This window comes from Marmota marmota, unplaced genomic scaffold, assembly GCF_001458135.2.
Source record: "Marmota marmota marmota unplaced genomic scaffold, marMar, whole genome shotgun sequence".
Lineage (NCBI taxonomy): Eukaryota > Metazoa > Chordata > Mammalia > Rodentia > Sciuridae > Marmota > Marmota marmota.
In genome coordinates, this window is record NW_026000068.1 from 18,362,503 (window position 1) to 18,383,403 (window position 20,901).

At 31.0% G+C, this 20,901-nt stretch overlaps 1 protein-coding gene across 4 annotated transcripts in view; it reads right to left on the reverse strand.

The window, feature by feature from the left end:
- Ankrd13c (ankyrin repeat domain 13C) overlaps window positions 1-20,901 on the reverse strand; it is a 77,879-nt gene that overhangs the window by 22,723 nt on the left and 34,255 nt on the right. For all 4 annotated transcript variants that reach the window (XR_007351569.1, XM_015490503.2, XM_015490505.2 and 1 more), the window contains 7 exons: window positions 15,807-15,911; window positions 15,149-15,234; window positions 12,938-12,983; window positions 10,282-10,348; window positions 9,018-9,162; window positions 4,926-5,057; window positions 1,729-1,890 (listed from right to left, as the gene is read on the reverse strand). Coding sequence is in view for 3 of the 4 variants with exons in the window: in XM_015490503.2 (XP_015345989.1) it covers window positions 1,729-1,890; window positions 4,926-5,057; window positions 9,018-9,162; window positions 10,282-10,348; window positions 12,938-12,983; window positions 15,149-15,234; window positions 15,807-15,911 (743 nt within the window). In the remaining variant the exon portion in view is untranslated. The remainder of the gene's footprint in view (window positions 1-1,728; window positions 1,891-4,925; window positions 5,058-9,017; window positions 9,163-10,281; window positions 10,349-12,937; window positions 12,984-15,148; window positions 15,235-15,806; window positions 15,912-20,901) is intronic.

Here is a 20,901-nt window from a genome sequence, read left to right on the forward strand (position 1 = left end):
GAACAATGAAAAAAAAAAAAAAAAAAAAAAAAGAACCCAAAAAGTTCATGGTGCTATGGAACTGTTTAATTTCTGATTAGCAGTTTGAAATTTAGTTGATATAAATCATAATAAGGGCTGGGCATGTAGGGGTAAAGGTAAAGCATTTAGGCTTAGGCATAGCGCACTTTCCTAACATGTGCCCAGTGATTCAATCCACAGCACTGCTACACAAATAAATAAATAAGCATAAATGAGACCATCAGAAACAACTGGTAAATGACCTATTAATTGCGCTTCCATAATAATCTTGTTCCATATAATCATCCCAAAATGGTTTGTTGCCAATATTACACAAAAGTAGCAATAATTACAACAAATTTATTTATTAGAAGAACTCCTCATGAAATTTAAACCACAACACAAATTTGAAGAGTCATGGTCTTTTTTGTCTGGTCAACAATGGGAGAGGGTGGTAGCTTTGTCAAAGACTACTCCCTCTATTTATCTTTATTTTTATCTCCTGAGCATATATGCATTGCCTACTAATCAAGAGATCAATAAATGAATGAAAAGAGGCTCTAATTCAAGGCAAGAAGAAAAATGAGGAGCAAAAGCAGGATCTGGCAGGAAGGAGTCAGATTCACACTAAACTGGCATCATCACAACTTTAACTTAAACACTTTATATATTGAACTCAAACTATGGTTGACTCACTCACCACATGAACCTTCTAAACATTAAAATATTTTCCTGGCATATACATACACTATTAGCTGGAACTTGGCATACTATTCTGGAAAATTTGTCCATCTGGAACAATACCATAGGAGAAGAACTAAATATTCAAGGAATTCAAGTCTTCTTGTAATACCTTTTAATCCTCTTATGAGTGTGACTCCATTTACACTACAACCTAACATTCATGCATAGAAATGTTAACACAACACATACAACCTTGAAACTATTGTTTCATAAAGTAATAATGTCTTATCATGTATGGTAAGGTATGACTTTTTTCTATCACTTCTTAGTCACTGATTTTAAAAAAAAGTCAGAATGGCCCACTAAATAAATATTGTAACATTAGTAAAGGAGTCCCTTATCCTGCAGTTTTAAGAACAGTACTATTTAAATGTAACTAAATATTAATACTTGGGGAATCTTAATGAAGTGTATCCAAGAATTTTTTTGTAGTATTCTATAATTACTTGTAAATCTTAATATTTTCAAAATAAAAAAAATTCATCCAATTCTTCTTATTAGGATATAAGATGATCAGTTACTATATTTCATGTATCTTTTTATTTCCTAATTTCCCCTCCCCTTTCTTTACTGTCACATGACTGTATATACATGCTTTCAATAAACAGATGCTGAATAAAATTTGTGGGATAGTATAGGCTACTGATGACTTCATAAAATGGATGGCAGATATGGGTGAATCAGAAGACTATATGTAAGGGAAAATGGAATAAAATTTAACACTGAGTTTAATGCTTACAAAATGATTTTATCTTCTTATTAAAGAAGAATCAAGGACCAAGTACAGACTCAGGAAAACACCAAAGGTCACCTTCTTTCCTTTTCTTTTTCATGCTAATAACATAAAAAAATTAAGACTCACAAAAAAATAAAAGGTAATACATAATGAACAAAACCTGTGAATATATTTATATAAATGCAAGGAATGAAGTCTATCCCCTCTCTCCTTAGAAAACTATAAATTAGAAGTAGTAAAAATTATACCTCAAAATTCTGTTCCATTATGTTTCCACCTTTGCTCAAACTCTCCATGATGGCCTTATTTCGAAGGATATCCTCTTCACTGAGATGTTCTCTTCTTTTCCTTGATTCTAAAACAAGTCCATTCACCAGATAAAAGTCTGCCAAAAAGTTTCCTACTCTTTCCTAAAATAAAATCAAATATTCCAAAATAATAAAACTTAAAATAAATTTGTCTTATATTCAAAGTTTCATATATTATACATATTTTTCCACATATGTGCAATATGTAGGTGAAAATGAATATTCCTTTAGTATAAATTATACTATTAAATTAAAAATGTTTTAAATTATGCATTTCTATTTTATAAAGGAAAATTTTAAATGTACAAAGATATGTGGTACTTAATCTGCAAATGAGTTAAATCTAAACAAAAATATCACATAATATTTCTTTATAATCGACTCCCAAGTAGCACAAAGCTATCTGAAAAACTTTATCAAGCCAACAATTAAATATCATAAGTAACAAGGAGGGGTCAGGGATAATACTGTTCCCATTTTATAGATAGAAAAAAAAAGTGGAATTAAAATAAATTAATTCACATAGGAATCTAGTATAATTAGAATTAATGATCTATTCAAATTTTCTATTATCTAACAGAATCAAACGTCATGTTATAGCAGCTGGCTGCTTTCAAAAAATAACAGAATAGCTTTGGTTACAAATATAATTGTTTAAATTATAACTGGGGATAGGAAAACTCAAGTGACATTAAAGACAAGTAAGGAAGGGTTATTTCAATGAAGCCTTCCTAATCCTTTTAATATTAACCTTCACCTTTTTTATTTACCTTTAATATTAACCTTTTTTCAAACCAGAGTTGGTTAGAGCTTGAAATACCTTATTTTGGGAAGAAAAAAAAAAACCAATAACTTATTAAAAACAAGCTTCCCATTTCTACCTACATGCAAATCAAATAATCTCCACCTTGCTGCTGTTTTCTGATTTCCAAAGCTAGGAGCTTAAGTGTTGTTTCCAGGTCTACCTTGCTTCAGTGGCTCCTTACTTACATTATAAAGCAAAGCACTTTTCACCAGTTTCTACCTACAAAATGGGAACCATAAGGATTACTGACTCCCTCCTTACCTGTCAAAGATTAAAGAAGATCACCTAGACGCTGTTCAAGAGCTTTGAGCTGCTTAGCAGTAATACTAGATGAATAGCAGTTTCAATTTTTATCTTCTCTTGAAGTGATCCATCTAATTCTGTCCAGAAGAACAGAGTATAAATAAGACTTCAAACCAACAAATGGATTGCAATGTAGGATCTCACAGCATGGAATCCTATATTGCCATTTGTTGCCAAACAGAAAGGAAATTGATGAGCCTAAAGCTCAGTTAGAATTTTATCTGTGATTGGGTAGTAATTACCTAGTTTTTTTTTTTTTTTAATATATTTTTAGTTGTAGATATACACAATACCTTTATTTTATTTGTTTATTTTTATGTGGTACTGGGAATCAGACACAGTGCCTCATGCATGCTAGGCAAGCGCTCTACCACTGAGCCACAACCCCAGCCCTAATTACCCGTTTTTGAAGCCATATAAAAGTATTTATTTATTAAATGTAAATTATATCAATAAAAATTTTAATGTAGCCATTTCATATCTTGTTGCATATAACTGACAATGCAAAGTTCATGTAAAAGAATAGTGACACATCATTCATAACAGTAGAAAACTGGATGGAAATACATGTCCAAAAATACAACTGGATAAACAAGTCACATTATATCCATATTATAAATACTATGCAGTTGCTAAAAAGAATGAAGTAGTACTACCTGTAAAAATAAGGCTTTTTTCACATTCTAAAGAGTGAAAAAATCCAGTTGCAAAACAATAAATATTAATGACACTTTATATGAAACCAAACATCTAAATAAAAAGCTACAAACTACTATGGGTACATATCAATGTGTGAAAACAAAAAAAGGTTAGGGTATATACAGATAACCTTCAGTAAGGGGTTTAGGGATTATGGGGAGTCGTCAAGGGAGAATTTTCAACTATATACCAAGTTGTATGGTGGTTAATTTTATGATAATTTGGCTAGGGTAAGGTGCCCAGGTGCCAGCCATTCAAAATATTATGAAAGTATTTTATAGGTGTAATTAATACTAAATAACTGAAGGTCTTAAGGGCAAAGACAGAGGTTTCCAGAAGAAAATGCAATTCTGCTATAAAATTGAAACTTAAAAACTTTGTCTGAGTTTTCAGTCTTAGATTTTTGACTCAACTACAACATCAACTCTTACCTTAATTTCTAGCCTGCTGGACTGCTGCTGTACACATTTCAGACTGGCTGCCAGCTTCCACAATCAAATGATCCAATTCCTTAAAATAAATCAATTTTTTCCTCTCTTTCTCTTCCTTCTCCCTCTCTTTCTGTTCCTCCTCTCTATTCCTGTCTTCTACCCTTTCTATCTACTGCTAATTTTGCTTCTCAAAAAATCCTAACTAATACACGTTATTTTTCTGTTTCTCCAATGTAAACACATTCATTTCTACTATAATAATAAAAATATAATTTTTAGAAAACAATTAATCTTGGTCTTCTCCTGTTGTAGTTATTATCCTTGAATAAAAATTTATAAATATATTTCATAATATATGTTGAACAGTTTTATATAACCTCTTGCTGACATATGCAATGAAAATTATGGAAAGAAATTTACAATTCACTGATGTAAAAACTTCCACTAAGATTTAATTTAGTGGCAGTGTTGTAGAAACATAATTTACTTTTGAGTTTAGAAAGAATATTGAAAAACAGATACTGAATAAATGATTTAGAAGTCTAAAAGTGCGGGCCAAAACAGATTCAGAAAAATGAACTCCAGTGTATCCCTACTGTGATCTCTCTATGGAATAAGAATTTGAAATAAAATGGAATTTTGTAAAAACTAAGCAGTTATCGACAAGAATTCTCCTTAACATAGAATTCAAATGAGTTAAACTTTCTCTCTTGGCTTCTCCAAGAATACATTCCAACTCCCAAAACCCAACATTTTAATTACCTGTCTGAATTCAAAGAAGAGAGAATAAAATACTTGAAAACAATTCAGTAAGCTACTTCTTTCTGCATTGTGGTCACATTATTTTGGCAACATCAAATACCAACTTTTAAAGTTTAAAAATCTAGATTTGCACATACTGTTTTATCTTCCCGAAAAAGCCATCCAGTTTGGGCACGAGTGAAAGAAATTGATTTGGTTGATAAAGTTGCAGAGTAAATATCGCTGCTCATTAAAATGTCAACCTCTTCTTCTGTTTCCATCTCTGATTCCTAGGGTATTGGTAAAAATTAAATATAAGAATCTAAGTTTATCTAAAGGTTATTAGTGGTACATATGAAAATATCAACACTTACAATGTTACAGATGATAAGGATAGCTTCTAAAAAATATAAAGTTCCTGTTATTCTAAAAACAATTAGATGTTCAAATTTCATATATCTCTTATCTAAGACAAATTATGAATCTTTAAAAGAAATTCTCATGAAATACATATTCTTATACTGTTAGAGATATGAAATAGAAACAGTACAATATTACCCATTTCAGAACTATCTAGATCTGTAGGACAATTTTAAAAGATTACCTTAAGAATTAAAAGACATGAGATAAAATAAAATGCACATATAAAAGATTTCCTTGAAATATAGATGAACGTGGCTTTGATCAAATATTGGTAATTTGAAAAGTTATCACTGTTATCTGAGTCTTTTTAAAAGTTCTAAGAGAAAGGAGAAGAAAAAAAATTCTTTTTTCTACTTCTCTCTTTTTGGGCCGCAATATTAGGAATTAAACCCAGGGTTGCTCTGCCACTGAGCTACACCCCCAGCCTTTAACTTATCTTTTCAGAATTAAATCCATATATAATAACATAGCTGTATGTTTTAGACAGCTTTTTTATTACTGTGACCTATTTATTTCTTTTATTTTGAGACAGGGTCTCACTAAGTTACTAAAGCTGGTCTCAAACTTAAGATCTTCCTGACTCAGGCTCCAAAGTCTTTAGGATTACAGGTATATTCCACCGTACCCAGCTTTTTCTGTATTTCTTACAGAAAAGAAAGGAATCCATTAATATCAGTCCATGATTTCTAAACTTAAAAAGCAGCCCTTCTTCAGGTTTTATCCTCCATATATTCTCTAGTGCTGGTATTATTAATTAAGCAACAATTATATTTTAGATTAAGAAAGAAATGAAAGAAAGCTTTGTGCCTTTATACTTGCTTCAGGGACAGAAGAATAAGTGATCAGGTACAGAAGAGTAAGTGTGGGTATAAGATGAGGTTCTATTTCCTAACAGGCCAAGAGACACTTTTAACATTAGGTAAAAACTAGAGTGGCATTTAGGGAATGAGAACTGTCCACAGGGTTAACAATGGTTCTTAGAAGTTCTATTTCTCAACCACCTAATTTTCACCTAGATAAGATCCCTTTCTGAATTTTTGAGTCTACAGAAAACAATAGCAATGGCTTAGAACTAAGACAATATCATTTTCTCCACCCTTACAGATAATGGAGCAAAATCTTGATATCACTACTAAGTATAACAGCTAAAAACATATTGCTGGGTAACACAAACTATTTCTGAACAGTTTTCTAAAGAAAAGCTTTGGATAAAATACATTGAAAAGAACTGTCAAAACATTATACTTCAAATAGATTACTAATTAACTAGAATTTTATATATCAGCTTGGCAACTAACACTACAAAGCACATTGTTATATACAAATTTTACTGTATTTTTCAAGTAAACTTTTGGAACAGAACTCTTCTATAAATCAGAGCTATCCTAACTACATCATTGAAAAATACCTGTTTTATGGGGCTGGGGTTGTGGTTCAGTGGTAGAGTGCCTGCCTAGCATGTGTGAGGCACTGGGTTCGATTCTCAGCACCCCATATAAACAAATAAAGTAAAAGTCCACTGACAACTTAAAAAAAAAATTAATAAAAGAAAAATACCTGCTTTTAACTACATTCCTTCAAAATTAATGACGAATTATTATTTATGCATGCACATTAGCATAAACAGAGAGTACAGTACTCCCTCAGCAGCTACAAGGAATTCAATACAGGACCCAGTTTGTATAAAAACAGCATATTTGCATATAATCTATGCATATCCTCCCATCTTTATGTGTTAATACCTGATACAAATGCAATGTAAATATTTGTTTTGCCATATTGTTTAGGGAATAATGACAAGAAAATAAAGTCTGTACATCAATATCTAAAAGGTAAGCAGAGAAAAAGAAGTAGGTAAAGAAAAAATCAGGAAAAATTGGAAAATAGCAACAAGTGGCCAAGGTCAAATCCAAAGAAAACAAAAATTCCAAAAACCAAAAGCAAATACTTCCAAGAAATTTAATAAAGAGAAAGTTCTAACAAGTACAATGGTTTTAGCAACAGGCTCAAGATGCAAATTCTTTAAAATCCCAAGCCTATTTCCTTTTCCAAATGTTCCAGTCCTATCAATGATTCTGCTATCATCCATTCTTCAAGCCAGCTTCACTACACACAGCCATGTTTCCTCTTCTTAATTTACTACACTTAAGTTATTAGAAATTTCTATAATGGCCATATTAAAAATAGATGTCATAATTTAACTATTCACTATACTATACTAGTATCTCATCACCTCTCCAATGAATAACTCTAAAATATTCACAAATAATTTCCCTGCCTTCAATTTCTCCCTTTTCCAATTCATCTTGCATGTTAGTTGTGTAATCTTTTGAGCTCTCATTTAAATGCTATAAGTAATTTTCTGACCTGTAAAATGGAGATACTAACTTATTTGGCAGGTTATGTAAGAAGTTTATGAGGAAAACTGTAAAGCACTTGTAATCCTTGAACACTGTCAATTAGCACTTAATATATGGTAGTAACTGATATACACTATTAATATGATAATACTATTCATAGCACCTAGCAATGTCTAGCCTTTTATTAGGTCCTTGATAAATATTTGTGGAAGATGAAAAGTAAAATACCCAAGAACAATGCACATGAATTACTTTTTGATTAAAATACCTTAAGAATCTGTGACATTCTCTTGCCAATTGCAGCAGACCTTAAATTATCTTATCTGTCTTTTTAAGGCCTTTCTCATTTCATAGGAGAAACCTTCCCTGAAAACAATGATCTTTCTGTTTCTCTGACTTTACTCATTCTATTTCTCCTATAAGAAATACCCTTTTTTCTTCTCCTTTCATTCTAAATCTTGATTGCATAATGTCAGTTAGGAACCTATTTATTTCAGTAGTACACATACCCCAAAGTAAATAAGGTCTTATAAGTAGATACAGCAATATGAAGGTCTAAACTATGAGATACTGAAGAATGAGCCACAGATGAAAAAATAAGACAAAATAAAAACACCAGTGATCCCCTCCCAGCCACCCCTCAAAAAAACAATGTTGACTTAAAATCAATGACCTAGATCCTGGAAAAGCTTTTTTAGAAGATAGAAGGAAAAGGGAACAAAAAATAAAAATGATGCATATCGTTTGTAAACGTTGGTTGTGAAGCAATACCAACATAAAAAGATGATATACCAGAGGGTACGATAATGCTGAGGGGGAATAGAGAAAGAAAAGGTTAGCCAAAGAGAGTAAAAGAATGCAGAAACAGCAAGAGACGGGTCCATACTAAGGAGATAAAGAAAGTCAGAAACATTAGAAGAAATCAAAGTGATAAATAGTAAAACAGCAAAAAGCCAGGCATGGTAGCACATGCCTATAATCCCAGCAGCTTGACAGGCTGAGGCAGGAGGATCGACAGTTCAAGCCAAGCTCTGCAAAAGTGAGGCACTAAGCAACTCAGTGAGTCCCTGTCTCTATAAAATACAAAATGGGGTTGGGGGATGTGGCTCAGTGTCAAGGACCCCTGAGATCAATACCCTATACCCCTATACCACAAAAAAAAAAAAAGAAGGAAAAAAAAAACAGCAGAGGTTCAACAAATGAAAACTACAAATAAGAACTAAAAGAAATCAAAATTCATTGATTGAGGAGATAATCAGTGAATTCTGAGCAAAGAGACTTAATGGACTGGTCAAAATGTAGACCAGATCATGGGGAGGAAAAAAAAGGCTAGTTGTAAGGAAATGGAACCTTTGAGAATAAATCAACTCAATTATATCTTATACTTTTAAAGCAATTACAATGGACACTTGGCTAAATACATTTTTTTTAACCATTTAGAAAAATATTGATAAGACAACAGCTCACCTCATGGTGTATTCGCTGATAAACTTTCTGTTCATTGTCTAATACTACAAAAGATTCAGAGGGTGCCGCATCCCCATTGAAAATGAAGCTTAAATCCCCTCGTTGGCACTTCATGTCAGTGAAATCTATGAGAGTTGTATCAAGCCTGTGAAAGATACAGGTAGGTGAGAAACTGATAAACAAAACTTCATTAATAATTACACAAGTTTTATGTCTTCTAAACTCAAACTAAGATTCTAATATATTTCAATCTAAACCTATAAGCAAGTTAAATTTAAAATATTTTAGTTTTAAAAACCATTTAAATACATATTCCATTTTATCTACATTTTACTTTTCTGAATACATACTTCATTAACTCATCAAGAAAAAAAGTGTTTCCCTACTGCTGAAATATTTCCCTTTGTTTTCTACCATTTCCTTTGTTACAGCTCCTCAATAAGTTACTTCCACAGGGAAAAACAGAAAAGGAAAAGAGACCTAACATTCTTTGATCCCTTTAAAACGTTACTATCTCAGCGGAGTATTAAGATGGGTAGAGCAAAATATATGGACTACATTCCTAGATTTAGAACGACCCTTTTGATCTACATCCATTTTATGCTTAATCATCTGATACTAAACCTTACTTCATCCTTCAACTTTGATCAATCCTTTAACCTACTACAAATCTCTTAACCTACTACCAGATTCAGACTATCAATCTCTTTCCCAGACCACATCTCCACAGCCTGAAAAATATACGGATTGGGCTGGGGATGTAGCTCAAGTGGTAGCGCGCTCGCTTGGCATGCACAGGGCACTGGGTTCGATCCTCAGCACCACATAAAAAAACTTTTGATATCTCTGAGCTTTCTCATCTAGAAAGAAGTTTATATGAAATGATCCCTTCAAAGTATTTAGTCTAGGTAGAGACCCCTAAAACACCCAAATTAATAATCTGGAGATCTGTAGAGATGTAGATAAACAAAATTTTATTATATATATATATATATATATATATATATATATATATCATGGTCTTCATGTTTGTCTGCTGGATAGTTTGTTGTTGAATAAAACTAGTTGCTAAAGCAACTATCTTGATTAAAGTCAAGATTTTTGTCTGTAATAGGTCTCAAATGAATAAAATTAATTAAACATATTATAGTATCTTATTTATTTTTAAGTTATTAAGCACATGTAAGCTAGGATTACAGGAGGAAAAGTTTCCTCCAAATCTCAATTTTCTTTTACTCAAGGAAAAAAAATCATATCACCTTACCTGATATTAATACCTTGTTTGTATATTTTACATGCGTCAGAAGGCAGAATTCGGGAAAGTAAAGGCACTATATTTAAAAAAACAAAAGGAAAAAAGTAAATTCTGAGACATTTATAAACTTTACAATTAAAAGAACACTAATATAAACATTTCACCAATTCACCAAATTATAATCATTTCCTTTAAAATGGCATTTTCCGATTAATAATGAATGTAATACACAAAGCATCCAGTGGCTAATACTTAATTGTAATTTCTGTATTATTTACTGTGTCCTTACCTCTCCCACAAACATACAAGAGTAGCAGAGTCCATATAAGGTAACTCTTAAATACATACTGCATGGTATTATAGATGAGTAAACAATACACTATGGTAACTAAATCACCCAAATAGTTAAAACAAAGGGATCTGGGTCCTAAATGATCTTTTAAATATAACTTGTAAATATAGCAGAAAAGTGATGTGTATAGACACATCATGGAAGCAAGATAGCTGAATATAAGTTTGAATCCCAAACATGTGCCTTGGTTATTTATTCACTGTACAAAGATTTCAAAATCTATAAAATGGAATTCATAGTATTTACCTATAGCTTTCTATACTACAATGTTGTTTTCTATAACTCATATTTTATCACAAGCTATTCTGACTTTTTTTTATTATTTACTGGCTATTTTGGGGGAAATAAAAGCTATTATTCTACTTAAATCTGCATCACAGGCTATAAAAAACTACTATGTCAAAATGATGAAAGAAAATGGGAAGCACAAAATTCTTAAAATTCAAACAATAACACATGTATAGCACATATAAGTTTGTGTATACTTGTGTTTATAAGCAATAGGTAGTTACTATTATCTACATGTTTAAAAAAAGAAGAAATTGAAGCTCAGGAAACACATATGATATCATGCCAAGCCAAATACTTAGAAAACAGTACTGACTCCAGTTCAAAGGTTTTCTATATCTCAAACCTCAGGCTGGAATAGTTCATTTGTCTTCAAACTTGAGATTAAATCCTGGACTAGTTTCTCCAAAAAGTGAATGTAAATAACAAGAGAAAAAGTAAGTATGCTCTACTATCTCAAAATTAAATTTACCCAGATCTCAATATTTCTTAGCTCTCCCTATTTCTGGTTTCCCTTATACATACATACACACATACATACACACACACACACACAATAGGTTTTGATAAAGGGAAGAAACATTCTCAAAGTCTAAAAAAGGCTTAAACATCAAATCTAATAACAGATTACCTCCTGGTTTTTTTAATGTAAACTGTCTAAGCTAAATAGATACCAATGGGTTAAGTTTTTAGAATTACATATGATATCTTAATTATCAGATACAGTTTTGACATTCAACAACTAAAATCTTTTTTCTTTACTGTTGTCTTCTTTTTTTGTTGGTACTGAGAATTGAACACAGGGTGGCCTACCACTGACATACACCCCCAGGTCTTGCTGGTTGCTTAAGGCCTCACTAAATTATTGAGGCTGGTTACAAACTTGCAATCCTCCTGTCTTAGTCACCTGAGGAGCTGAGCCACTACACCCAACTTAAAATCCTTTTCAGCAATGAAACAGATGTGCTGACTTTCATATGTCAAAATCAAGTTCTCAAAGATGATATACTTTTTATAAGTACCTCAGTGGTTATGTCATAAATTTGACTATGCAAAATTTATAATGTATTTTAATAACTAAATAAAAATATAAAGCAGGGGTGATTACATGTATTTATATTTCAATTTTTAACAATTTTGTTCAGCAACTGACAATTTTAGAATTCACACAACTAACATCATGAAGATAATCAGTCAAGGAGCCAACATATTCAAGAGACAACCCAGTTTAGGATCACTGGCAAGACTTGAATCTCTACAGATGAGAAAATTCAGGCATTAGATCAGTCTAACTTGGAGATCTTCAAATTTATGGCTGTATTTACTTTTTCATGAACAGGACACAGTAGCATACACTATAAACCCAGATACTCTTGGCAGGAGGATCCCAAGTTTGAGACTAACTTTGGCAACTTAACAAGATTCTATCTCAAATAAAAAGTAATAAATGGGCTGAAGTGTAGCTCTGTAATAAAGTGTCACCCCAGTATTGTAAAAATAATAATAAAAATAAATATACATATACACAGACATTATATAACATACAAAATTATATAAAATGGAATATACCTCATATATTTGTCACTATATGGTTTATTTCTATGATTATTTGGGAGATAAGTATCACTGAGCATTCAAATAATTTTACAATATAAAAGTTAATTCAGATGCTTTTAAAAACATAATAAGCTTATTAAATCCAAATCTTCATGGACTATATTTTTTAAAATTCCTTGCATTAAATTAAAATTCTTTACATTAAATTACTCAAATTTTTAACCCTATCTTTTATTTAAAAAAAAAAAATTTAAGTAAAATTTCAACCTTAAAAACAATTATGAAAGCTGCTGATCACATTGGTTTAATTATTGCCACAGAGCTTTTAATTATTATTTTCAATGTCATGAAAAATAATTTCCATCAGAACAAGTATCAAAATTGTTGTGATAACATTTCTATAATATTTTTTTTCACTTGTATCTCTGGCACAAATAAATATTGTACAATAAAACAGCATACTCTTACCCCAGCTTTGAAAATCCCAGTGAAGTTCTAGATAAAAGTCACCTAGCTGCAAAATGAAATATGAATAATTAACAAATGCACCGTAGTTAACAGTTCTTATACTTGCTTAATATTTTGCTTTAATCTATGACCATTATAAATCTATGAGAATAGAAAATAATAAAAAATCAATTTAAAAAGTTTAAGAACAAAAAAATCAAAACATGATTATTACTTAAAGCATAATAGCATGCATTACTCAATTACAAAGGAAAATATATACTACTATACATATCATAAGAATATGTTATCACATTTAAATTTGTATGATTACATATTATACTTGTCAGCACAACCAAAATGATAATAATAGGCATTATCGTTAAAATAACTAACTTTAAAAATAACTATCAAAATGATTATGTGTACTGTCTCATGATGGTTTAAAATAATACAACTGAAAAGATTTTTATATGAAGTGATAGATTTAGTAAATATGAAAATGTTAATCATATGAGACCTGTGGAGAAAACTTTTATTTTTCAAACTAAAAGCTAGACGGCAAAGAGACTATAATTATTAAGGAAACTATTAAAATCAAATATTCTCTAAAAATTTAAACAGTATGAATATAAGTAAAGTAGTGCAAATATAGCAACACTGGCAAGTTAGACCTCTGTATTTCAAACAATGAAAGAAGTTTATCTAATACTAGATATTATTGCAACCTAAATACATTTTTTCTGACTCTTTCTATAACTCTTCAGATCTCAAAAAAAAAGAAAAAAAAATTAGCATCGCCTAAGAGAAGACAAGCCATTATCACATCATCATCAAAACATGATTATTATTTAAAGCATAATAGCACACATTATCTTTCACCCACAGTTCTGTCAGACATCAAAAATACAAAGGAACTTCTCGGACTATACCCAAAAGACCTAAAAACAGCATTCTACAGGGACATAGCCACATCAATGTTTATAGCAGCACAATTCACAATAGCTAGACTGTGGAACCAACTTATATGCCCTTCAATGGATGAATGGATAAAAAAAAATGTGGCATTTATACACAATGGAATATTACTCAGCACTAAAAAATAACAAGATCATGGCATCTGCAGGGCAACGGATGGCATTAGAGCAGATTATGCTAAGTGAAGTTAGCCAATCCCTAAAAAACAAATGCCGAATGTCTTCTCTGATATAAGGGGGGGCGGGGGGTGACTCAAAATGGAGTAGGGAGGAAGAGCATGAGAAAATTACCACCAAATAGGGAAGAGAGGTGGGAAGGAAAGGGAGGGAGAAGGGGAATTGTACGGAAGATGGAAGGAGACTCTCATCGTTATACAGAATACATGTATGATGATGTGAGGGGGGAAAAAAAAAGAAGTGTGTCACATTAGATTGGGTAGAGAGAAGTGATGGGAGGGGAGGGGAAAGGGGAAAGGGAAGGACAGCAGAATAAAACAGACATTACTATTGCTGTATATATATATATGAGACTGTATGACCAATATGATTCTGCAACCTGTACACTCAGAAAAATGAGAAATTATACCCCATATGATTCAAATGTATGCTATGTCAAGATCACTGTACTGTCATGTGTAACTAATTAAAACAAGTTAAAAAAAAATACAAAGGAAGAAGGGCTGGGGTTGTAACTTAGAGGTGGAGCACTTGCCTCATATGCGTGAGGCACTGGGTTTGATCCTCAACACTACATAAAATAAATAAATAAAACAAAGATATTAAAAAAAAATACAAAGGAAGAGAACAAAAACAGAAAAAAAATCTCTCTCTTCTGTGCCAGCACAATCAACTCTAACCACTCTGAGACAGCATGGACAAAACTTTATTGTTACATAAATAAAACACAAATTGCTCCTTTTAGCAGCATCATATTCAGCTATTATAGAATCTTCTAATCCAAAGCACAAAGGAAAATTATTGCCATTAATTATGATGCACCTCCTTTTTGCTTACTTATCTAATTTACTAAAAAGTAATAAATCTTTATTTTCTTAATTCAAAGAAAGTAGGTGCTTCTTAGATTACACTTATAATCACAATATTTTGTTATTTCAATTACTGCTTAATTTGAACATGCTTCTTACCCTTTATTAATCCTTAACCAGCAGTAAAAATTTAGAATTTATTAAAAATGCTTAAAATCACACTTTCAATTACTCTTTAGGTGCAAAATCCGCAAAGAAATATAGCTTACCTCTTTCAGGGCTTTTAATAATCGAGGTCGTTTTTCTTCAACACTTTCCCTGGATTGCTGCTTAAGCTTTCTTAAAAGAGCTGTAACTAAAGTTGAAATGGGGAAAAAAAAATTAAAGTAATCTTTGCCAGGCTAGAAAACACAACTGGCTTATTTTACATACTGATTTTTCTAACCAGTTTAGAGTGAAGAGAAACTCTATGGGCTCCTGGGTTTCTTACCCACTGTGAGATTTTTGTGACTTTCAAGGATTCTTTTATTCAGAATAACAACACTGGGGATTGAACCAACAGGCACTCTAACACTGAAATAGATGCCCAGATGTTTTTATTTTATTTTTGAGACAGGGTCTCACTAAGTTGCCTAGGTTGGCCTCGAACTTGTGACCCTCCAGTCTCAGTCTCCCAAACTCCTGGTATTACAGGTGGGTGCCACCATGCCCATCTATAAACAATATACTTTTAAACATGGTTCCTCAATTCTTTTTGTATAGTTTTCAATGTTCAAGTTCCTAAGTCATGAATAATTCACATATAATTTTACAGATTTAACTTCAAGGTTTGTAGTATGGAAAAATAACACTAAATGAAAAATATCTCAAATACTTCACTTTGTATTTTTGGAATATTTATCAACAACAGTAATTCATATTGCTTACTCATCTGTCTGTCTCCATAGCTGATGGCTTCTGCCAGAGGGCTCCATCCCTGAGCATTTTTCACCTTTACTGGAGCATTGTGAGCCAAAAGTAAATGGGCACATTCTGCAATAAAAGAATGGTAATAATCAAACATCATGTAATTTTAAAGATAAATTTTAAAGATAAATAAAAAACCATGTTGAAGTTTAATAAGTCAAATTAATACCAATAAATCTGTAAAATACTATACTTTATAAAATTAAATAATTTTTAAATATCCTATGTATCTAAACCAAATAATTTCAAATCTCCAGATTCAAAAGCACCATTCTACTACCTAAAAATAAATTGGATTGCTCTACAAAGCAAGTATTATGTTTCCTAGTAATTTTTTTCCCGGAGTATTTTGAGAATGTTTCCATCCTCTAAAATATAAACTACAAACCTCAAGAATAAAGTACAAAAGTACAACCAAGTATCTACTACTGAATAAGACCAAAGAGAGGATTTGTACATCTATAATGTCAAATGTAAAGCTCGTTATTTCAAGGGGGGAAAAAAAGTGCTTTTGAAAAAATATAATCAGTAACATTTCCATAAAGCCTTATTTTTCAAGTTTTATAAATATTTTAGTTTGGAAAAAAACACCCAAAAAAGGGCAAAATGTTACATGATCATAAGGACAAATGTGGAAAGTTCTCTAAGTAATCAAAAGAAGTCTAAGCATAGATCTTTACAAAAGCTGAAAAAAAATTAAAAATTAAAGTGTATTAACAGGAAAAAAAAAACATTTAAAACTGAGACTCATAGTAAATTTAGGTAGTATAGCCATACTCATTCATTCAATCAAGTGCCTACTATATGGCCATCTTTAATTACAAGGTTCTAGATATAAACAATGAAGAAGGAAAACAAAGTTTTGCTATCAGAAAGCTTATATCCTATGTCAGAAAATAAGTAAATTAAAAAAGAAAAAGAATATGATAAAAAATGCTTTAAAGGAAATAAAAACATTATGATAGTGTGGTATAGGAGGGCAAAAGGTGAATTTCAGAAGAATGGCACTCCATTAGCACTATTCCTAGTAATAGAAATAATACCTATACTAACAAGAAACTTCATTAGAATAAAATAAAATAAAATAAATACAGAACTTTCAGAGGTGTTTTTTAAGTAAAATATACATATAAAAATGTTTATTTGTTTATTTTAATATTTGTAGTAGTAAATATACTGAAAACAAAAATGTCCATTGTGGGATAATAATAAACCTATGTTGCAGTTATATTACTGGAGTAATATGCAGTAATTTTTAAAGAATCAAGTCATACCAAAAGAACAGAGGAGACCGCTTGAATGGTGAGTTACTGGTCAGATTTGAGAAACTGAGAACCAAAAACAATACTAACTACTAACTATTTAGAGTACATTGAAAGAAAAATAAACTGACAATAAAAATTAAAAGGTGATGAATTTTTCTTTACAGAATAATGTAATGCCAGCTTAATAAATGGTAAAAGTGGAAAATTAATATATTAGAGCACCCAGTATAATAACTAATTTAGGAAAGAATCTCAATGAATTCTAAAGCAACTAAGTAAGAAATTATGTGCTGCAAAATAAGATATTCACATGGTATTAAAGTATCACCAAGACTATTTATTAATTACAATAAGAAAAAAGCTCTTTTCTAGTGGATGTATCTAGAGATCCCTATGAAACAAGTGGGCAAATTTAGTAGCATTAATAGTGGAATAATCTAACACTATGTGTGTCCTAATGTGACACAATATAAAGTGGATCACATACCTGTGAAGTATTCTTTGCAGAAACATTTAATCTACACATGCCCCCAAAAGCTAATTTTCAATTTATACAAAAGGCAGACACAAGTTAAATAACACTACAAGATAATCAGGCAAATTCAAGATTAAGAACACTCTACAAGTCTACTGTATAAGACTTTTCAAAATGTTAGGCACAAAAGGGAGAAACACAATGAATGATAGCAATGAATGAGCCTCAGTGGGTCTTATTTTAATATAAAACATCTATAAAAGTCATTCTGGGAACAACTGGAGAAATTTGAATACATATTGGCTATGAGATATTATAACAATATTATTAATTTTCTTCCATGTAATAGTAATAACATGATTATGAAAGAGAATGTCCTCATTCCATATGCTAACATATGTAGGGATAAAATGAGATGATATCCACACTTAATTTTCAAAAAGTACTGCAAAAATAATATATGAAACACAAAGAAAGATACATTGAATATGATATAATATTGATGATTACTGAGACAATTAAAGAGTGTTTCACTATTCATTGTGATAATCTTTCAATTTTTTGCATTTAAGATTTTTCATAATAAAATGTTGAAAGAGAAAAATGACATAAAGATGTTTTTTAAAAAATCAAAAAGAAATGAATTAAAACTATCCCAACAGAATTAAAGGATTTTTACAATGTATTACTAAATGATACAACTTACCTACTAAATACAAGGGCATTTTATAATCCCATTTTACTAAAATAAACAAAAATTACACACCTTGTGTGTTCAGACACATATGCATTAACCACATACAACAGTAAGCATGGCCAACAACAACAAAAAAAAGTGAAAGAATATATAACAAGTTTTAACATGGGTTATCATTTTAATTGGGAGAAGAATGATGAAGAGTCAAACTAAAAAGAATTTTAAAAAATAAAAACTAAAAGGGCCCTCCCCACAACAGAACTACTACTGGGTTTTATTTAGTCATGTGTATATGTATTAGAGAAAAAAGATAAGGTTCATGTATGTATGATATATCAAAATACAATCTATTGTCATATATATCTAAAAATATCAAAAAAAGACAAGGGACTGCAAACATGGAAGATATCCATGGATTTGTAGGGACAGCTCATAACAGAACTGAGTGAAAAAAAATTACAATAAGTTTCTAATGTAGTGATTCTTTCTCAGTGAATGCAAACTAAACCCCTTTGTTATAAATAAGGAGTGTAGGGTGTGAAGGATACCCTCAGGCCATAAATGTTAATTACCTTGGAAAAAGAAGATGCTCTTATATAATTCTGTACTGTATTATTTCAATTATTTCAATATGTGTGTGTTAATAACCAAACAATTATTAGCAAAATATTTTTAATTTTAAAATATTAAAAAGCAGGATACACAACAATAATTAAAGCAACATCCCAGTTGTATAAACTAAGGTATAGGATTAGTGTAAGATTTATATATTATGCTAGACATGTTTAATATGCCACAAAACCTGTAGAAACGGTGCTCTCCACTCACCAGCCATAAACCAATTGAGGAGCAACTAATGAAATCAGATAATCATAGATATGCCAATTACCTATAAAATATTCTTACACATTTTTTAAAAAAAAAACTGGATAAAACAGGTAGTTAGCAACTAACTGGGCTTAAGAAATGCATACTGCCAGAAAGAATCCAGGATTTGAGGAATATAGACAAACTGAAATTACTAATGATAGAAATCACACAGAAACAAGCAAGAGCTATAAGGATGATAAAATATACAAAGCATAGATAGGTGGAATAGAATAGTTGGAAACATAACAGAAGATCTAGAGAGATCCTCATGAAAGTGAGAAGCTATTCTAATTCTAGACATTTAAAAAAATTAAAACTATACAAAAGTCTGAGAATGAATTAAAAGTTGAAGCAATGGATTTAAAGAAACATTTTCTGATGTTTCTAACCCAATGGATGAAAATTTAAGATTTGTTTTTGATTTCATCTCCTAAAGATTTCTGAAATCTTCCCTAATAAAGTGTGATGTTGGGGCTAGGGTTGTGGCTCAGGGAGTGCTTGCCTCGAACATGTGAGGCACCGGGTTCAATCCTCAGCACCACATGAAAATAAACAAACAATAAAGATACTGTGTCCATCTACAACTAAAAAAAATAATAATAATAATGTGTGATTTTTTCATTTCCGCCCAAATCCATAGCTCAAAAACCTCCCAGGCAATATAGCCAACTTTAGTCAATGGACCTAGAAATTTGATTCTAACCAAAAGGATAAGAATTAAAGATTAGTTTTCAATTTTTATCTCCTAAAGATTTCTGAAATCTTCCTTAATTAAATGTTCTTTATTTCCACTCAAATTCATAATTTAGAAACCTCCCAGACAACACAGCCAACTTTAAAGACCCAGAAATTTTAAAAAATCAGACTTCCATGGTGAAAAAATAAGGTTATTCAGTATATCAAAGTGAACGAGAGAAGGGGAGTAAATAAAAATGTAAAAACCCTAATGTATCTCTCTCTCCTTTCCTCAATCAACAAATAATTATCTGAATGGTTGGGGGGCTATGTTTACAAATAAGTATATAAACAAAAAGTGATATCTCAAAAGGAGAAGATAAAAGAATAAGAGTGTTAAAAAAAAAGAGTGTCATAAACTAAAAATGGTATAAAAGAACTAAGAAATAAGAGTGTTAAAAAAATAAGTGTCATAAACTAAAAATGGTATAATATAAAAGAACTAAGAAAGTAGATGTTTTATCCTCTATTACACATTCCAATGTAGAACCCAATATCCAAAACATAAAAAGGCAATAAAGATAAAGACACAAAGGGAAGTGGGAGTGGCTGGGGGGGGCAAGGAGGGGTTGGGGCTCAGTGGTAGCGCACTTTCCTGGCATGTGTGAGGTACTGGGTTCGGTTCTCAGTACCGCATATAAATAAATGAAATAAAAGTCTATCAACAAGTAAAAAAAAAAGCACAAAGGCCACACAACTGAAAAAATGTAGATGGATCTGTATATTATTTGTGGTGCCTACCCTACATGAAAAAGACTCAGAAAGAATAAATACCAACATTATTTGTACAACCTGAATCATCTAACCAAGTGCTTCCTAAAATACATCCCATAGAACGTTAGTCTTCTCCAGATGCTGAAAAAGAACAAACATGAAATAACTAGGAAACAATGACTAGTATAACTAACACTTGCTACAACTTGGAACTTCATAATGACTATTAGCATATCAAAATTATAACAAGTTCTACCATAAAGAAAACTTAAACTTTTTCTTTCTTTTTTTTTTTTTTGG